Genomic DNA, 15,388 nt, shown 5'->3' with positions numbered 1-15,388 from the left:
CTTTTTTACATGTGTGTTCTCCTATAGTGCACTTGTTCATTTCACCAAAATCAGCTGAGACTGACTTAACAACCTCGTATATGCATGCAATATTGCACAGATATACTCAGTAAATTAAAAATGGTCAGAACACAGGAGTGTTTTCTTTTGGTTTTTCCCACAGTCCAGTGACATGTACATCCAAAGTGTCCACCCAATGACTCAGATGAAAATTAAACAACTGTCACAATCTTGTTAAAGGTAGTTAACTTGTTTGCAGTCAGTTTAATCAGCCACTAGATGGCGACACACACACACAACAATCCAAGCGGATCAGCAGTCTAATGGCTGTTTAGTTAGCAGTTGGATGGTGTACCTATCAAAGCGGCCAATAAGTATATGTCCTATGTGGGCGTGGAAATTAGAGCATGCTCGTGATGTAAGATGAAAAGTCATAATAAGTGTTCAGTAACTGTTTTTTGTTTGTTTTTTTTCTTTAAAAATGTTTTTATTATGTTTTTACTCAGAAGCACACCATTTTCAGGGGGTAAAATATTTCACGACAGTTAAGACAGAAGGTGAAATAACTGGGAAGCCTAATCACAGACAAGCAATAAATACCAAGGCAAAACACTGGAAAACTGGTTGAAAACTCTTCGTTTTCTAATTGTTTTAATTTTGGAAAAACATATACCTACCTTAATTTGGCACCCACGCTGAGACACAAAATTCAACCATAATGTAACATCACTGACAAAATATAGTTTACAGTCTTAAATGCTTTTATTCTGCTTTTAAAAACCAGTATCTCATACCATCCTTTATTTTAACTTTATTAATGGGAGTTAAACTACAGAAGAGATTTTAATCATTTAATGTGTGGTTTCTACAAAACTGCTATATTATATTACTACAAACCTCCTGTTTTTTCTTTTTAAAAATGTCTTTATTGTTTGTTTTTGTTCGTCACACACACTTTTTTGGGGAGTGGGGGGGTCAGTGGCTGAAACGTACGTTCCGTTTCCATGGAAATGACGTCATCAATGCTCGACCAAACATAGCTAAGGCGCGAGGAAGAAGAGGTGTTCAAAAGTCTTGTGAAGATCTTATTGATGGATAACATAAACGGAACAGTCATTATGGATTAGCTTCGCACTTTTACAACGTGTATGGGGTGTTGTTGACATGACACAGTCCGTTGTGGTCCAAGGTGAGTGAAACTCAGCGCGGTAAATGACAGGTAGGAGGCTAGCTTAGCCCCCAGGTCGGTGTTTATGTCAAGTAGTTCCGTTTTATGTGACGTAGCTACATACCTTTAACAAATGAAATCTGTATTACTACTAATTGTGTTTTTTAAGTTAAACTGAAATTCCGTTCTGCAGTTGGACAGTGCGGCAACCAGGTTGGCTGCAGGTTTTGGGATCTTGCTTTGCGAGAGCATGCCCATGTCAATAAAGTAAGTGCAATTACATACACAGCACAGCACAACGAAGGTATCCGACGAATAATAATGAAGTCTGACTTGTTACGACAGGAAAAGCACATGTTTGTCTTTCTAATGTTCTGGTGACCCAGACTATACAACCAAAAACCCGTAGACACAGCATCTCTGGGTGAAACACAGCCGCTTTTAACGTTTTTATAATTACACCTGTGCTTTTGAGCTGGATAAGACAATACGTTACAGAGCTCAGATCATCTCAAGCTGGTTTCTTGAACACGAAAGGGGGTTACTGTACTCAAATGGCTACCAGAGCCACCATCCCTCAATCCAGTAGAGCACCTTTGGGATCATGTCAAGGCATTGTAGTAAAAGTACAAAATAGCAAAATGTAATTCAAGTACAAGTAACTTTAGTTAGTGTAGGAAAACCTTTAAAGTTGAGCATATTTAATCAACTCAGAGGAGAAACTCATTCAAAAAGCTGGGAGCAACAAACACCTTCAACTGTTAGCATTTCTTAAACTACAGCAAAAGTGTCATTAACCTCTGGCACATGCACCTCCAACAACCAAGGTGGGAAAACTGTCTGCTTTCCTCAGTCTGTGATGTTTGTCCATGTGTTAAGGGGGGGCTTGGAGGCTTTCCTTAATTTAATAAGGATTTGAGAGGTTGAAAAGGGCCAAATTGTGATGGCTAGACAACTGGTTGAGGTGTGGGTGCATGTGCATCACCTAGTGGGGGAACACATAACACCAGGATGCACTATGAGAAGGTGAGCTGGTGGAGGCGGTGGGATGCTTTGTGCAATCTTCTGCTTGGGAACCTTGAGTCCTGCCATACATATGGATGTTACTTTAACATGTAGCACCTACCCAAGCATTGTTGCAGACCATGTACACCCTTTCATGGAAACAGTACTCCATGATGGTTGTGGCCTCTGTCAGCAGGATAATGCACCCTGTCACAAAGCAAAACTTCAAGAATGGTTTGAGGAGCACAACAATGACTTTGAGGCATTTTTTACCCCTCCAAATTCTCCAGATATCAATCTAGTCGATCATCTGTGGGATGTGCTGGACAAATAAGTCCAATCCACTGGAGGCCCCACCTCTTACAGGACTTAAAGGATCTGTTGCTAACATCTTGGTGCCGATACCACAGCAAACCTTCAGGGGGCTAGTGGAGTCAATGCCTCGATGGGTAAGGTTTGTTTTGGAAGCAAAAATGGGACTGAGACAATATTAGGCAGGTGGTCATAATGTTATGTCTGACTATTATCAGCAAATGTACATTTCTATTAGCATTATTCTAATTATTTTACACTGTATAAATTGGGACTCACCAGCTGTTAGTAGTGAACAGACCCAAACCAACTGTCTCCTCCCTGTCTCACCACCATTTTCTGTTATACTTGTCATTGCAGAGTGAAAGATTTTGTGTTTGCTTATCTTTAGTTGGTAACTTATAGGGGTGGGGGGGGAAATCGATACTATGTAGTATCGTGATATTTTGTTTGCTAATAATGTATCGATACAGGGACAGCAGAAATCGATATTTTGTTACCAAAAAAGTTTGTGGACTGGAACTCTGACTTCAGAGCATGTTGATCCTTTTTCTGAGCAAGAATCCTGACATTCCTTCACTGTCCAAATGTGTTTAACTTGTTTTTTGGCAGCAATAAACATGACAGTTTACTTATTTTAATTTAAGACATGTTTTATTTTAATTAAGTTTAAAACTTTTTTATTTAATGTAAAATGTTTTGTTTTAATTTACTTTCAAGTTCTTCAGTTGCTGAATGGGCTGCATAGTTTTCATAAATTGCATAGTTCAGAATAGCTATAATTGTACCAGATGGTTGCATTCAGTTAAGTTGGACTAGACTGTAATACAAACCGTTCAGTTTGTCAACAATAAAACTGACTGAAATGAGAGAAAGACTGAGTGTGAGACTTTGATATTAGATAAAATGAATATTGATAAAGTTTACCTTTATGTACAGAATCTGAATATCGCAAAATATTTTAAAAAATTGCAATAATATCGTATCGTGCGTTAAGTATTTTGATAAGATCGTATCGTGGGATGTATGGTGATTCCCACCTCTAGTAACTTAGTCCACAGTAAGTGTTGATTATGTGCTTGAATCAGAATCAGAATCAGAAAGGGGTTTATTGCCAAATGTTGAGCAGGTTTACAACATTAGGAAATTGCTGCGGTGCTTCAGTGCAAACATAGTGTCATAAATAGCACTTAAGTAGTGTCATAAATAGCACTTAAATAGACATGAAAAAATAAAAGTAGGGATAAGAATTAAAAGTGCTACGTAGAAAGATATGTGCATGAGCTATACATGAGATATATACATGAGAATAAGAATTAAGAGTGCTACGTAGAAAGATATATACATGAGTGCAGGTGGTGATCAGTGCCAAACATGGAATGATGCAGTGACACAGCGTAGGGTCATGTGTTAGTGGTGGGAACAGTCATATGGTTATTGTTCATGTGTCCAACAGCAGAGGGGAAGAAACTGTTCTTATGGCGAGAGGTTCTGGTGCGAATGGACCGGAGCCTCCTGCCTGAGGGGAGCAGGTCAAACAGACTGTGTCCAGGGTGAGAAGGGTCAGCTGAGATCCGAGCTGCACGCCGCAATGTCCTGGAGGTGTACAGGTCCTGCAGAGATGGGAGTCTGCAGCCAATCACCTTCTCAGCAGAGCGCACAACACGCTGCAGTCTCTGTTTGTCCCTGATAGTGGCTCCAGCGTACCACACGGTGATGGAGGAGGTGAGGATGGACTCGATGATTGCAGTGTAGAACTGCATCATCGTCCGTGTTGGCAGGTTGAATTTCTTCAGCTGCCTCGGGAAGTACATCCTCTGCTGGGCTTTCTTGATGACGGAGGTGATGGTGGGCTCCCACTTCAGGTCCTGGGTGATGGTGGTACCCAGGAAGCGGAATGAGTCCACAGAGGTGATGGGGGTGTCAGTCAGGATGATGGGGGGGAGTGGGGCTGTGTGCTTCCTGAAGTCCACAATAATCTCCACTGTCTTCTGGGCATTCAGCACCAGGTTGTTGTGGCTGCACCAGGACACCAGACGTTCAACCTCCCTCCTGTAGGCAGACTCATCCCCGTCCGAGATGAGCCCAATAACGGTGGTGTCATCTGCAAACTTGATTAGCTTGACAGACTGGTGGGTGGAGGTGCAGCAGTTGGTGTACAGGGAGAAGAGCAGAGGAGAAAGAACACAGCCCTGAGGGGAGCCGGTGCTGATGGTCCGGGAGTCCGAGACATTCTTTCCCAGCCTCACATGCTGCTTCCTGTCCGTCAGGAAGTCAGTGATCCACCGGCAGATGGGATCAGGCACATTCATCTGGGAAAGCTTGTCTCGGAGATGGTCTGGAAGGATGGTGTTGAAGGCAGAGCTGAAGTCCACAAACAGGATCCTGGCGTAGGTTCCTGGGGAGTCCAGATGCTGCAGGATGAAGTGTAGGGCCATGTTGATGGCGTCGTCTACAGACCTGTTGGCTCTATATGCAAACTGCAGGGGGTCCAGGAGGGGGGCCGTGAGGGTCCTGAGATGGGAGAGAACTAGGCGCTCAAAAGACTTCATGACCACAGATGTCAGAGCCACGGGTCTGTAGTCATTTAGTCCAGTGATCCTAGGTTTCTTGGGGACAGGGATTATGGTGGAGGACTTGAAGCAGGCAGGCACATGACATGCCTGCAGTGAGGAGTTGAAAATGCCAGAAAACACTGGGGCCAGCTCGAATGTATCTATGTTGAGGAATTATAATGTATAGTGGGGTATTTTGCTTTAATAATCAGTGTGGGTGTTATTTGTTTCTCATCTTGGTGTAAATTTATAATTACCAGACTTTCCAGCCACATTGTCATGTCATTTTTAAATTGCATTCCAAACTGACTGTGACAGAAAAACAGATAAGTGTCAAACACTATTGTATAATACACATTGTAATTTTCTTCTCTGACTTGTGTTGTTGCGTTAAATCAATTCCAGCTCTGTTTGTCTGCTTTGTGCAGTCTGTTTGAGATGATGTGAGAGCTGTCAGTTGACGCCTCAGCAGACACGCCCTAAGTGATTCAGAGAATGCTTCTCTTTTTTTTTTTAATGATTAGAAAACCTCATTTTTCAGCGCTGTATTTCAGCTGGGTAGTTAATAACTCATTTCTTTAGTGTGACAGAGAGATATTTACCTCAGCTTTATCCAAGTTGTAATCATTTTGGTTTCCAGTTTAAATGTTAGCTGCCTTCTGTAGTTCATAAGCTTTAGGGATGTTGGTCTTAAGCACTAGAAACAATTTAATTTAATTTCCAAAAATGAAATCCTGATTTCACATGAATTTTATCATGGTAAAACTGAAAGTGTTCCAGTGATATGTGCAGTAATTCTTAGGGTTTAGGTAAAATGCATCAACTATGTAGAAACTACTGATTCACCATTTCACCAGATACCCAGGCCTAGTCTACTATAATCTTATGTTTAAGTGAATGAAAAATGTAGATGCAGCTGGTATAAACAAAAACAAAGCAAAATCAGGAAGAGTTCAAATACTTGTTCACAGCACTGTAGATTTAAGTGACCAAGAAAAACTTTCAGTAAATTTTTTAACATCTTATCTATGATAATCAGGGAAGTCATTATGTTTTCTCACTAAACCTTTGTTCTAAGGGATGTCTGTTTTCTGTGTGCCCTGTTTTGTCCTGTAAGAAACAGACATGACTCTCACAGCTCCTAAATCTTTTTTTTTTTTCCTTCATCCTCAGAGGGGATTGTACGATGAAGCCCTCAATAGCTTTTTCCGAAATGTGGATTCCAGGTATGTTAAACCTGCTTTCCTCCAGTTGTTCATTGACATATAAGTTTTCCAAATGTATTGCTTTTTTTTTTTTTTTTACCCTTTTTTTCTTTAAATCACTGACTGTCCTTTTCCAGGAAAAGTGACGGGGCTGCATTTGCTGTTGGTGGGAGAATCCAACACCTGAAGGCCAGGGTAAGTTCTAGAAGGACTCTCGAGTCCCTAATTTTTAGTTATTGTGTCAAAACTGGATAAAAATTAAGCAAATAAGAAGTTAGAACTTCAGAAATTTCAGAGTTGGTAATAATAAAAATAGATGTTAGCCTATGTGTGCAAACATTTTAACCTATGAAACATTCACAATAGCAGTGCAGGCATAGTCAAGTGTCTTTTACATGCAAAGCATAAGGCTTTGAATGTTGCTAGTATGGACTGATACTGAAGGTAAATTCTTTGTGAACATCTCTTGGTCAACTGTATCAAATGCAAATTAATTCCATATCTGATTCTCTCAGTCATTGAGTTTGGCTGTAGCTTTTGCTGTGCCAGAGGTGCCACGTCTTTCTGTTTCCATTAAATAAGCCTTCTACTAGAAATGAGAAAAGGGCTGCCGCATCTCAAATTTCACCCTTTGGGGTTAACTTTGGCCCAAAGAAAAATGATAAACGGCTTTAACATGGATAATAATAAGCTTAAGACTGATTGATGATGCGTATTCTTTTCACATTTTATTTTGGAGTCGAGCTTACTGAAAGGTTCAGCATTCATTGGGTGAATTATGAAATGACTGGGGTAAAAGGAATGTGCTCAGTATATGATAGCATTGAAATGTATGAGCGGGCTTCATTTTCACATATTTGAATCCACAGGCGGTCTTGGTGGACATGGAAGAGGGTGTGGTCAACCAGATCCTGCAGGGCCCGTTAAGAGAAGTGTTTGATAGCACGCAACTACTCACAGACGTGTCAGGTTCAGGCAACAACTGGTAAGAGACAGACAAGCCTCAGGATGCCACCGAGCTCACGTGGACTTTACCAACTGTTGCACACCATAATTTAAATCCTGCTGGAGTTGTGTTACAGCTCACGTGCTGTTACACTATATGCAGTTCTAGTGGTATTCAGGGAATAGTCTTTGAAGAGATTGCAAAGAAAGTATTTTTTGGTAATTGTCTGAAAGAATTAAACATGTTTTCTTAATAATCCACTATATGTTGAATTTTGTATAATCTGAAAGAGGAACACGGGTGGCTTAACTGTTGTTTTTTCAGTTTTCACATTCTCAATTGTGCAGAGTATAATTTAGGGAAAAGATCAGCCTGATGTGAGTAGTTTCTCTGTATGGTTTCCCTGGTCTACCTACCTGAAATTGTAGGTAGACCAGGTCTCCATGCATTATTGTGAAATACAACTATGTACTATCTTTTTATCTAGTGTGTGCTCCAATGTGGGACTTTACAGGACCTCTTACAATTTTTTTTTCATATGTTAATGAGCCAATAGTCTATATTTTTCAAAAAAGTATATATCTCTTGTAAAGTATTTAATATATGACTCTAAGATTTCACAGATTCACAGATTGGAAATGGTCAAGCAGAAGGCCCACAGTGATATCAGATGCTATGGAATGTTATGGGATGTTAACAGGAAGTCTACTTGACACAGAGTTATATTAGCACACGCTTTTAATTTCTTCAAATAATCTTTATCTCCTGTAAATTTTTCTCAGCTGCCGGTGGCTTATTTTCTGTCTGCACAAAAAAGTGCAACTTGTTTACAGTGTAGCATTGCCTGTGAATGAACCACCAATGGATTATGTAGTCAATCCATGACGCCTGTGGTAAATCCTGTACTTGGCATGCCACAACAATTTGAGACTGTCAGTCTGATTCCCACAGTTTGTTGCTTAGAGGCGAGAAAGCCTTTACACTGCACGGCAATCTTTTTATTGGCCCACATAATTATACCCTATGTTTAAAATTCCAATATTGTTTTTACCATGAATGACTTTTGCACTAAACTCTTTTATATGTCCTACAACACGTATAACGTAGGGAGAGTTGAACTTTGACTCTTTTATCTTGCATAGTTTGTCGTAATGAAAAAAACACAAGAGCAACATGGGATGCTCCAGGACATCCTGACAGCCCCTTCAGTTGCTTTTGTCTGTTACCTTTCCTTTCCATGAACACACTAGCTACTGACAACTTCCTAACACATCATGCATGCTGTGGGAGCAACGGGCAGTCTGTCATGTTGATCACTCAATATAATTGCTTAATCTGACATAGTGATCATCATAAAAGATGAAAGTAATATGAAATCTGTCCTGAGCATTAAAAATTATACTTATCATTAATGTTCAATTTTTGGCATTATCTTATGATTAGGGGGGAAAAACCAAGGTATCGTTTTGTGCTTGTCATTCAGGGCAGTTGGAAACATGACGTACGGCTCGGCCTACAGGGAGAAGATGGTGGATAAGCTCAGGAAGGCAGCAGAGCAATGTGACTGTCTGCAGTGCTTCTTTCTCATTCACTCTATGGGAGGAGGTAAGGCTCTGATTCAAGGGCATCCTTTCATTCATGCTTCACAGTCCAGTACTCCAAGCTTTACTTCAATTAATTCATGTTAGATTTGTAGTGACAAAAAAAATGAATAAAGCCAATAAGAATACATTTGTGCATGATTTCATTTCACTTACTTAATTTTTGTATCTTTGTTGTCACGCACGTCACTTCTTTACTTTTAGACCTGTGTGAAGGCTGTAAGAGTAGTTAGCTGAAATAAAATAGAAACTAGAATTTAGAGAAAAAACTTATTGAAATAATATATTCAAATATTCATCCATCCATTTTATTTGTCTTATCTGTGACTGGGTTATGGGGGCAGCAGACAAACCCAGACCTCCCACTCTGCAGCCACGTACTCCAGCTTATTCAGACCAGCCAACAGATATAATCTCTCTAGTGTCTCCTGGGTCTACCCCAGGGGCCTCGTCCACATTTCTAAGCTGGAGGCCATTCCCTGATGAAGCAACAGGACCATTTTGCAAAATGCAGAGATCAAATTCTGAGGCCGTTTGCTCAAAACCTAGACCCTCCTGGGGAGGCTGAGGAGTGCAATCCCCCTATAGTTGGAGCACACCTTCTGCTCCCCCTTCTTGAATATGGGAAACACCACTGCAGACTGCCAGTCCAGTTGCATTACCTCAATCTCCATGCAGAGGTGTGTTAAGTAGATATCCCCGCAACATGATGATTATGACATTCCTGAGCCTTCAGGAATTTTATCAACATCATCTAGTCCAAGGACTCTGCCACCGATAGTTGTTTAACTACCTCAGTGACCTTGTCCCCAGACTTGCCTCCTCTATAGAAGGCATGCCAGTGGGGTTAAGTGGGTCTTTAAAGTATTCCTTCCACTGCCTGACTATATACTCAGTTGAAGTCCGCAGTACTACACCCGCAGAGTAGAGCACTGCTTTCCTGACGATTTTCCAGAAACACTTCGAGGCAGACCGAAAGTCTTTGTCCAAGGCTTCACTGGACTCCTCCCACAACCTAAGCTTTTGCTTCACCCACCGCCCAAGCTATATTCTGCTTGGCCTGCCAGTACCAATCAGCTGCCTCTGAGGTCCCACAGGCTAACCAAACCCGATAGGTCTCCTCCAGCTTGATCGGTCCCTTCATCTTCAGTGTCCACGATCTGACTCAGGGATTACCAGGGATTGCAGCTCTACTGTTATATGTCAAAGTGTTACCTTAATTTTTCAAGCAGTGTAGAAATAAGATTTCAATTGTCATGTCAGTAAATTAAGGATTTTTCTGTAGACAGCTGATAATTAATTAGTTACTGACTATGGATTTAAGGTACTGGCTCTGGCCTGGGAACCAGAGTGCTCAGCTTGCTGGAGGAGGAGTTCCCTGAGGTGTGTCGCGTTGTCACCTCCATCTATCCATCTGGGGAAGATGACGTAATCACCTCACCATACAACAGTGTCCTTGCCATGAACAAGCTCACAGAGCACGCTGATTGTGTCCTGCTAGTGGAAAACCAGGTTTGTGGATTCAGAAATGCCTCCCCTCTCTCCCTGCAAATGTCTGTGCAACGCACATAAATGAAAACTGTCAAACTGAATGTGATTTCTTCTTTTCCCTCATTTCTCCCCTTCCAGTCATTGGTTGACATTGTGAACAAGATTAAAGTTATGTCCCATGGTACAAAGCCTGGTTTAAATATCAAGAGAAACAGCGCAGTCACCTCTGGACAGGAAGGCCTCAGTGGGGCAGAAAAACCCTTTGATGCTATGAATAACATTGTGGCTAACCTGTTGCTCAATATTACCAGGTATAGTATTACTGTTTGCTCATATACAGTAGAAGCCCGTGTGCTAAGGAAAAACATTAACACCCTTTTGACCATTTTTTCTAGTCCATAAGATTGCCATAATAAATGCATTAGTATCCATTCTCTTCATAATAACAGTCAGTAAAGCCAGTTTGGGCTTTCATCTGCAGTCTCCTGTCTGTTTTAATTTTGGCCCTTTGAGTCAGCCAAAGTTGGAGCATAAGACACTAACCAGAGATGTCAAAGCATTTCAGGTGTTTATCGCGTGATGCTATCTTATCATTAAAAGCTTCTGTGAGAGTCCTGCAAGGGCTTGAGAGTCAACCTGGAGATTTGGTACTGTCACACAAGTCAACTTAGGAAGTTATTTATGAATAAAAGTATTTTGATCTTTTGCACAGTGCTATGTATCAAGAAGATATTCTAGATTTGCTTCTTTTAGTTATCCCTAATTAGTGGAACTTAACGTTATTATGCAGTCAAATTGAGCATGTCATTATAACTTTTTTATTTGCAGCTCAGCCCGGTTTGAGGGCTCCCTCAACATGGATCTGAATGAGATTGCGATGAACCTGGTGCCCTTTCCTCGTTTACACTACCTGGTGCCCAGTCTCACACCCCTCTACACATTAGCAGATATTAATGTGCCCACAAGGAGGTAAGCCTTGTGCCCATCGGTGCAGTTATTTTTACCTGACAGTTGTTGTGTGTCCTGCAGAGCTCCTCCTCACATGAACCCCTCCATTGATGACTTGACCATTTAGAAGTGGTTTCGGTTGGTTTACACCGTAACTTAAACTGTCATTTGTAACATGATGATGAAACAGCACCAGTCAAGCAGGACTGACTCACGATTTCCTACAGATGGGGTGGCTGATATGGTTAGTGGCATAATTTAGATTCAAATATTTTCCTGATATGAATCATGTGAAAGAGTATAGGCTGAAGCTTGCAGCTTACATAACTCCTGTCCCTGACACCATTCTAGACATAAGGAACACAACCACATCCTTAACATCTGGTTTAAACACAAAATCACTATGAAAACAGAGAGAAATGATTGACCGTTTGCCCCAAATTCAGATGAACACTAAACATGACATTTTTAAATGGTTTCAGTGTGCTGCACATTTCAGTTTTGTCAGGACAATAGTTCCAAACTCCTGTAAGAAATACACAATAACATCATTGGTTTTGTGTTCATCCTTCATTCATATCCACACCTTGTGCATATTCGGTGGTAATTGCCTATTATATTCTTTGTACTTAATTGAAATTATGTTATGCTACTAAATTTTTGAATTCAGGGTATTTAATTGAATAAATAATGGATTTTTTTGTTGTTATTTTTTTTATTCATAGAGTTTGCAATATTATGCAAAGTCAAAAAATAGAATATATTTCAACATTTTGGTTTTCATAATTTCTATGCAATTTCCATTTCAGTGGTTTTATCCAAATAAGCCATACTTGGTTAGTCTTTTTTTTTTTTTGTAATTGTACTGTCATGACCTTTAACATTTACCAGGTAACAGAGGCCTGTAGAATCTCAGTTGTAGCTCTTGGGTCTTTTGGATTTCCTCTGAGCATTGCATGGTGTGACCTTGGGAAGAATTGTGGTGTTCTTTACACACTCCTAAATGCTTCAGTTTACCAATGAGTGGCAAACTGCCCAAATGTCTGCTTTTACAGTGGTAGAGTGAAAAAAGTGAAACTTGCTCATGATCAATTAATTATCTCCTATAAAAGCTTTCTTTTTAAAATGATTCTATGAATGACCTGGTTAGTCTATGATTTTCAACCCAAAGTACAAACACCCCACAGGTTAGTGTCCAAGTGACAGATTAGCTTGTCTGGTCACAAAAAAATTGGAAAAGTAAAGAACCGAATGCCTCAAGTTTGAGCAGAAAAGTTATCAGTTAGGTAAAAGTAATAGATCAGATGTAGAATTAAACTGCCAAATAATAAACATATATTGTCTAATATTTACATTTGTTTGATGGATATTTAATTGTGACAAACATACAAGAAATACAAAATCAGGAAGGAGGCAAACACCTTTTAACACTTCTGTTAATATAAGCAGTGATGCAGAAGTGGGGAAACAGCTGGAAAATAGAGGCGTAGCTAAGAGTTGTGAATGGTTTAAATAATAATCCAGTACTTAATGATTAATAGTTGAGAAATTCTGCTGATCATTACTGAAAAATAGTATTAAAGTAAGATCCAGTTCAAATAGGTTTAACACTTTACATTCGACCTTGAGTTTGTATTAAATATAAAGCTTTTTTTTTTAATGAACTCACCTGATCTGAATAACCAAGTTACTAAAAACTCAGAATAACACTTTTCTTCCTAGTTAAACAGAAGCGTAAGAGTTTAAAACACCACAAAGCCCCAGCTTTCTTTTTATTATGTGAAAAAGCGGCAAGTTCAATTTTAGCTTTCCAGACGTAGGATTTAAAAAAAAAAAAAAAAAAAAAAACACCAATCTGCCTACCTCCTCCCAGCAACAGCTGCCACAAAAGTGGCCTTGTGTGGGCCACAGAGACCTTCTCTCCTCCTATGAAGATGCTTATTGGTCAAAAAGAGTGGTGGTTTTACTGGATAACTCCCAGCAGTAAATAAATGTGACTGTATGAATGCAGGGCATGGTGTTGCTTAAAAATATCTCGCCTGCTCTTTGGGACTTCCCTACATAAATAAAGGTGCAAACATTCTTCTATGCCAAACACTGCCGTCTTGGTTCCCAGTCTTTTTGAACTTCTGATAAAAATCTTCAAGGCATGTTCAGTTAAAATCGGGTTCATTGAGGCTGGAAGAAAAAGCTATAAAAGGAATATTTAACATGATTTGATGCACATTCATTTCTTGTAAAGTTGATCAACTGATACAAGCATTTCTTTTCTTCTCCTGTCTTCCAACCGTGCGCTCTAGACTGGATCAGATGTTCAGCGATGCCTTCAGTAAAGACCACCAGCTAATACAAGCTGACCCAAAGCACAGCCTGTACCTGGCTTGTGCCCTCATGGTCAGGGGTAACGTGCAGGTTTCTGATGTCCGCAGGAACATCGAGAGGTCAGAGGAAAATCCTTTATTTCTGTATATAATTCTACACCAAAAGATGTAACGATTTCATGCAACCATTCCAACGTACCCAGTGATCCACACACTCACCTTTTCCCATAGTATACCCATTGAGCACTAGCAGTAAGTCATGATTACTGCATTCAGCCACAAGCTCTTACTATATTCTCCTCTAACCACTGCTCTCACAGAACTCCTTTTCAGTTGGCACACACATTTTGTACTGTGACTGTTGTGTTAAAATTGTTGGCAAAAGAGGTAGGAGGAGGAAGGAAGTATATATATATATATCTGCAGACAAGTGAAGTTTTTTTTTTGTTTTGTTTTGTTTTTGTTTTTTTTTACTGTTTCATTTCCAGTTGTTTGATTGTTGTTAAAGCTAGTGAAGTAAATGTGCTTGGTTTCTGGATTTAAAGTCATAGCTCCTAGCTAGGGAACTGTTCACATATTGATTTCAGGATAAAGTACAGTTTAAAGTACAGTAAACTGAGACTAAACAAAGTCTTTTGGTTGTCATGTGAAGCTCACATGTTAAACATTACATATACAGTTATTTTCCCCTCTCTCCTGGCTTTAGACTGAGACCATCACTGCCCTTTGTCTCATGGAACCAGGAAGGCTGGAAGACGAGTCTGTGTTCAGTGCCTCCCGTGGGACACTCCCATTCCCTGTTAGCTCTGGCCAACAACACCTGCGTGAAGCCCACGTTCATGGAGCTCAGGGAACGCTTTACCAAGCTCTACAGGAAGAAGGTGCGTCTCAAGCTGTCTTTGTGAGGACATTCTTTGATAGTAATGCATTCCCAGATCTAATAACTTAAATTTTACTATTACAAACCTATAGTCTACTCTTAGCCTAAACCTAATTCTAGCTTAAACCCTAAACCTTTTAACCCATCTGTAAAATGTAGCTACAAAAGATAACTTGGCATATAGTCTACCTGCACTGGTTTAAGTTTAGAGGCATACATGGATTTCAAAATGTGTATTTTCTCTTATTTAATTCAATATGTGGTGCAGGTACAGCCACAGAAAACAAAGCAGTTTGTCTTCAGGTGAAATGATATCTCAGGTTTATTCTTCAAGCTTATTGGCAAATGCATATCAGTCTCTAAATCTGACAAACACATCAGTCAGACTCAGTTTAATGTTTTGTTTTTTTCATTTTAGGCTCACTTACACCACTACCTGCATGTAGAAGGGATGGAACAGAGCTTCTTCTCAGAGGCCATTGCCTCTCTCAACTCACTGATTGAAGAATATCATCATCTGGATGCCACCAAGGCCAGACTCACGCCTGATGCACCCAGACTCTCCATCGCCAGATGAAGGTCTGCTGTGCTGTGAATCTGGGAATCAAACTCACAGAACTGAAGCTTTTACATATCAACGTTATCTAATGTATGGCATGGTCAAAGTGTTCCAAACAGCACTTAAAGAGAACATCAGTTTAATCTACTCTAAAGCTTCTATTTGCTTTTCCAAGCTCCCTGATTGTTCTGTTATGAGGTAATGTTAAAGCTAGTACACTGGCCATATTCCTTGTTGTTAGTGCACATACCTGTCCTGAAGAGTGCTCCATAAAACTTTGTTTTGTTTTTTTAATGATCTGTTGTTCTTCTTTCTCAAAATTAGTTTTGTTTTTGTCCTTTTGGAGGTGCAAAACTGTTACTAAGGGAGAATTAAAGTGTATGTGTGTTTCAGTCCT

General features: G+C 40.0%; 1 protein-coding gene across 3 annotated transcripts; it reads left to right on the top strand.

Annotated features, from left to right (window-relative positions):
• The first annotated feature begins 1,005 nt into the window (after nt 1–1,005).
• Nucleotides 1,006–15,386, top strand: tube1 (tubulin, epsilon 1). 3 transcript variants are annotated; one of them, XM_082505352.1, is made up of 12 exons: nt 1,006–1,189; nt 1,362–1,435; nt 6,214–6,266; nt 6,383–6,440; nt 7,115–7,230; nt 8,675–8,796; nt 10,117–10,304; nt 10,422–10,594; nt 11,112–11,252; nt 13,532–13,672; nt 14,259–14,433; nt 14,851–15,386. In XM_082505352.1, exons 1-12 carry the CDS (start codon nt 1,165–1,167, stop codon nt 15,007–15,009), a joined length of 1,425 nt encoding a protein of 474 aa, XP_082361478.1. In that variant the 5' UTR covers nt 1,006–1,164; the 3' UTR covers nt 15,010–15,386. The 3 variants fall into 3 exon arrangements, with proteins under 3 accessions (XP_082361478.1, XP_082361479.1, XP_082361480.1); XM_082505353.1 differs by lacking the exon at nt 1,362–1,435; XM_082505354.1 differs by lacking the exons at nt 1,006–1,189; nt 1,362–1,435 and adding an exon at nt 1,450–2,622.
• The last annotated feature ends 2 nt before the right edge of the window (nt 15,387–15,388 follow it).

This window comes from Aulonocara stuartgranti (genome assembly GCF_965226115.1).
Source record: "Aulonocara stuartgranti genome assembly, chromosome: 15".
Taxonomy (NCBI): domain Eukaryota; kingdom Metazoa; phylum Chordata; class Actinopteri; order Cichliformes; family Cichlidae; genus Aulonocara; species Aulonocara stuartgranti.
Note: the sequence above shows the minus strand (reverse complement) of the source record. Positions and strands in the feature narration are given on the sequence as shown.